The sequence below is a fragment of the Sorex araneus genome, chromosome 6 (genome assembly GCF_027595985.1).
Source record: "Sorex araneus isolate mSorAra2 chromosome 6, mSorAra2.pri, whole genome shotgun sequence".
Classification (NCBI taxonomy): domain Eukaryota; kingdom Metazoa; phylum Chordata; class Mammalia; order Eulipotyphla; family Soricidae; genus Sorex; species Sorex araneus.
The window spans coordinates 105,442,090-105,447,306 of record NC_073307.1 but is presented as its reverse complement, the minus strand read 5'-3'; the positions used below and the strand labels follow the sequence as shown (position 1 = coordinate 105,447,306).

Below are 5,217 nucleotides of genomic sequence, written 5' to 3'. Positions count from 1 at the left end.
TTAAAAATAGATGTCTGTGAGTATTAACTGAGTGTGATAATGGAGGTATTGGTGGCGAAGCATGTGCTAATAATACTTGTGTGTACATTAATCTCTGGCATTTGTGCATTATTTATATCTCAGAGTAAAGTGTAGGTTTGCTTATCAACTGACTTTAAAATAAGAAGATACTGATATATCTGTGTGATCCTAATGTCTTTAAAAACACATGAGAATGATGTAAAAATTAGATTGTATAAATGGTTATTCTACATGAATTTTTGCTTTTTTTGACTTGAAAGAAACACATAAGCAAAATATGTCCTTCAGCAGAGTTTCCAATTATTAATGAAGCGTGGCCACATTTGTAGAAAAAGAAAATGGTTGAATAAGAAAAAAATTAATGCAAAATGTAATGCAACCATCTATTGCTTGGTAAAACAAGTAATTGTAGAAGCAAGAGAGTACACCTTGTGATTCAGTACTAGAAAAGGCCTTTCCTGGAAGCATTACAAATCATTTACATGAGCCCTAATAGTCAACAAAGACTAGTATTCAATGTCTTATTCTGTATCTTTTAACATTATTTTGGCTTTATAATATAGGTCCTTTATTTGTTTAATCCCAAGTACATAATTCTTTTTTTTTGTTTTTTGTTTTTTGTTTTTGGGTCACACCCAGAGACGCACAGGGGTTACTCCTGGCTCTTCACTCAGGAATTACCCCTGGCGGTGCTCAGGGGACCATATGGGATGCTGGGATTAGAACCTGCTGTGCTATCGCTCCAGCCCCAGTACATAATTCTTTTGGTCTCAATTATAAGTGGAATAACTTTCTTAATTTCTAACATATAAAAATGCAAGTGTCTGAAAGCTCACTAACAATTATGCTACAACCCTTTACTAACAAATGCCATGCAATTAAATGCTTAATGTATTTTACAGGCCCTGAAATGGTCAATAAATTGTTTTAACATAAAAAAAAAAATGCAAGTGTTTTTGTATATTTTGTTACCAGCTACTTTGCTGTACTTATTATTTCTTTTATCATTTTTACATAATATGTATATATCATCTGCAAACAATGACAGCTTTACTTCTTTTCAAACTTTTTATCTCTTGTTGTCCAATTGCTCTAAGACTTCTAAATCTTAATTAAAGAAAGTAGTTGATCTTGTTCCTGATATTAAAGAGCAAGCTTTTACTTTTTTAAAATCACTGGGTATGATAATATTAGCTATGGGTTTATGGTATACAATATCTGCTATGTTGAGGTATGTTTCTTTTATCCTAATGCATTAATTTTTTTTAAAAGCACCATAATTTACAAAGCTCCTCATTATAGAGTTGATTCCAGCATTTAGTGTTTCAACACTGCCAGTGTGACCTCTCTCCACCAATAATCCCAGTTTCCCTCCCAGTCACAACCTGCCCCCTAAGGCATATAAGTTTAGTTAATGTTGTTTATTCCGACAAAACTTTAAAAACTGGCAAACAGAATGTCTATCCTCATTTGATTTATACTTTTTTTAAAATCATACATGTATGCCTAATGGTAGTATTTAGACACATTAAGAGAGGACAAAATTGATTTTAGGTGAAAGACAGGAATGTAGTCAACAAGATGTGGGAGTTAGGGAATATGAGGAGAACTGTAAGGAGATAGGGAATAATATGAGGTACATTTGCATAGGTAAAACTAATAAATATTTTTATGTGAAAATAAGAACTGCTAAGCAGAAAGTAAAATATATAGGGACTATGGTAAATTACATACCTTTAAACAAGATTGTGAATGTCTTAATAACTGTATACTTTCTTCTTTTTTAAAAAATTTTATTAAACCACCGTGAGATAGTTACAAGCTTTCATGTTTGGGTTACAATCTCACAAAAAAATGGATCAAACACCCGTCCCTCCACCAGTGCACATTCCCCACCACCAATATGCCGGGTATACCCCCCCTTTCCCACCCTCTCCCTGCCTCTATGGCAGACAATATTCCCCATACTCTCTCTCTACTTTTGGGCAATAATTGTATACTTTCAAAGGCACAATATGGCAGGTTGTGGAATGAAATAAAAGCCATAAAATATCAGAAGAACTGGTTAAAACTAGGATTAAGATAAAATGAGGAGAGAGAGAACAAAAAGAAATGCCCTGCCACAGTGGCAGGGTGGGGTGGGGGGAGATGGGATTGGGGAGGGTAGGAAGGATGCTGGGTTTACTGGTGGTGGAGAATGGGCACTGGTGAAGGGATGAGTTCTCAAACTTTGTATGGGGGAAACATGAGCACAAAAATTTATAAATCTGTAACTGTACCCTCACGGTGATTCACTAATTAAAAATAAATAAATTAAAAAAAACAAAAAAAAGATAAAATGAGTATTAGGTGGGAAAGTGTAAAGGAAATGTAATAGTGAGGTCAAATATTTCAAAAGAGAATATGTAGAGACTGAAAGATGAAAAAGTCATCATCAAACTTTAGGAGAGGATGTGAAGATGAAGTGACATAAATGACCAGAAAACTAGCAGGTGAAATAACATGAGAGGTGGAGATTGTTGAGGAGTTGACAGAAGAGTATTTGGGTTTTTGTTATTGTTTTGAGACCACTCCCAGTGGTGCTCAGGGTTTACTCGGTTTTATGCTTAGGCCAGGCTCTGAAACTCTTTGGTGCCAAGGAGCAAATTCAAACTGTCACATGCAAGCAAGTGCCTACTCAATACTGCTGTCTCTCCAGCACAGGACAAATATTTCTGAAAAAATATCAGAAATGATTGTGTGGTGAGGGAAAATCAACCTTGGAATTCCAGTAGAGAGCAAAAGAATAATATGCTCTGGGTCATGGATTTATCTGAACCTGGTCCCAGTGTAGTAACAGTATTGTTACAGTAATGTGTATAGATTGTGGGGAGGGGATAGTTTGGTTTGAGGTCTTTTCATTCTTTGGTTGCATCCCCCCTTGAAATGTAAGATCGGGATCTTAAGTGGAGCCACTCCTGGCCCCTAAGTTCCAGGAATCAAATCTATTTTGTCCTTAAGGAATGACAATTCTCATGATGACGACCTTGAATTTGACAAGCTTCAATTCAGACTCCTTCAGTTTGGTGGGGATCCCAGGACTGGAGAAGTTTCACATCTGGATTGGGATTCCTTTCTTCGCTCTCTACCTGATAGCCCTGGCAGGTAACGGTCTCCTTATTTACCTCATCATTGTGGACCACAGTCTCCATGAACCCCTGTTCTTTTTTCTTTCAGTATTGGCCTCCACAGACCTTATATTATGTACCACATGTGTTCCTAAAGCACTCGCTATATTCTGGCTGAAAGCTCACGAAATCACATTTTCTGGTTGCCTCACCCAGCTGTTCTTTCTTCACTTTAGTTTTTTCTTAGACTCTGGAATTTTGTTTGGCATGGCGTTTGATCGTTACATGGCCATTTGTTCACCTTTGAGATACACCAGTATTTTGACACCTAAGTTAATTGTCAAGATCATGGTGGGTATTGTTGGTCGGAGTTTTATTGTCATTTTTCCTATAGTTTTCCTGGTAAAACGTTTGCCTTTTTGCAGGTCGCGAACTATTCTTCATACATACTGTGAGCACATGGGGGTGGCCCGGCTTGCCTGTGGTGATATATCCATCAATATCTGGTATAGTTTTTCTATGCCTCTAGTCAGTCTTTTCTCAGATCTTACATTCATTGGTATTTCCTACACTTTTATCCTTCGTGCTGTTTTTCGCATTTCATCCAGAGACGCCCGTGAGAAAGCCCTCAGCACCTGTGGTTCTCATGTTAGTGTCATGCTCCTATTCTACACACCAGCCGTACTCTCTGCCCTTATTCATCGCTTTGGTCATAACATTTCTCGCCCCTTTCACATCATGTTTGCCAATCTCTATGTGGCAATTCCTCCTGCACTCAATCCCATCATCTATGGTGTTAAAACAAAGCAGATTAGGGACAGGGTCATCCTTTTATTCTTTCCTAAAAGAGTTCTGTAACTCCAGGATGAGAAGATGGAGATTAGGATTATGGGAAATCAAGCTGTTTCAGTAGAGTTTCTTATGTCAATCAGTAGTAGAAAGTCCTACAATAATGGATTATTATTAGTTTCATTTTATTATTATTATTATGAGGTTCTCCAGAACTTCAATTCTGGAGAAATTGATAAACTTAGAAGAAAAGTAAAATAAGAATCATTCAATTCTTAAGAAAACAATAGACATAAGATGAAATAATCCTAAAGAAAAAGTTTTTATTTAAAAATGATTTTTCTATTTAAAAAATCTTTGTTCTTTAAAAAAGTATTTTTTATTCAGAAACTGTGATGATAAGATTAGTCATAGTTTCATCTGTAGCCCTGCAGCACTGTTGTCCAGTTGTTCATTGATTTGCTCGAGTGGGCACCAGTAACGTCTTCATTGTGAGACTTATTGTTATTGTTTTTGGCATGTCGAATATGCCACAGGTATCTTGCCAGGTTCTGCCATGTCAGCAAGATACTCTCCGTAGCTTGCCGGGCTCTCTGAGAGGGGCAGAGGAATCGAACCTGGGTCATCCATGTGCAAGGCAAACGCTTTACGCGCTGTGCTATCGCTCCAGTCTCAGATATAAAATTTTCTTTTATTTATTTTATTATTTTTGGCTTACAAGGCCATTAATAATACATAAATAATTATGTTGATTATCATGGACTAATTCCAACTCCATGCCCATAACCAGAACCAGTGGAAAGAAAATATTTTAATAAAATAAAATACTTAACTCATAAATTTGTTGTAGGGTTAAATTGTTTAGCACGCAGTACAATCATAAATTCACAGCCATCTTTTTGCTAGAAATCCACAAGTCTAGAGTTCTATTTCTATTTCTTTCTGTGTCCCACATAATGAAACCCCTATTTGATATTAATTTCTGACTATCCTACTAAAACTTCAAAACTGACATATATAAAATCTTCTCTGTCTTTCCTCATGGTGAACATATTCTCCTGAATTCTCTCCTCTCTCTCTATCTCTCTTTCTCTCTCTCCCTCTCTCTCCCTCTCTCTCTCTCTCTCTCTCTCTGTCTCTGTCTCTCTGTCTGTCTCTCTTTCACTGTCTTTCAAGTGATACTCAGAAGATTCAAGGACCACTCCCTGTGATGGTTCAATGCTAGAGATGATGGTTCAGTTTGAGCTGGAGGATCAAAAACTCTGGCCCTGTGAACTTTGTGCTATCTCTCCAGCCCTAG

General features: G+C 36.8%; 1 protein-coding gene across 1 annotated transcript; it reads left to right on the top strand.

The window, feature by feature from the left end:
• Positions 1–3,023: 3,023 nt before the first annotated feature.
• Positions 3,024–3,986, top strand: LOC101540699 (olfactory receptor 52H1-like). Its single transcript, XM_004621212.2, has one exon. It carries the CDS (start codon positions 3,024–3,026, stop codon positions 3,984–3,986), a length of 963 nt encoding a protein of 320 aa, XP_004621269.2.
• Positions 3,987–5,217: the final 1,231 nt, after the last annotated feature.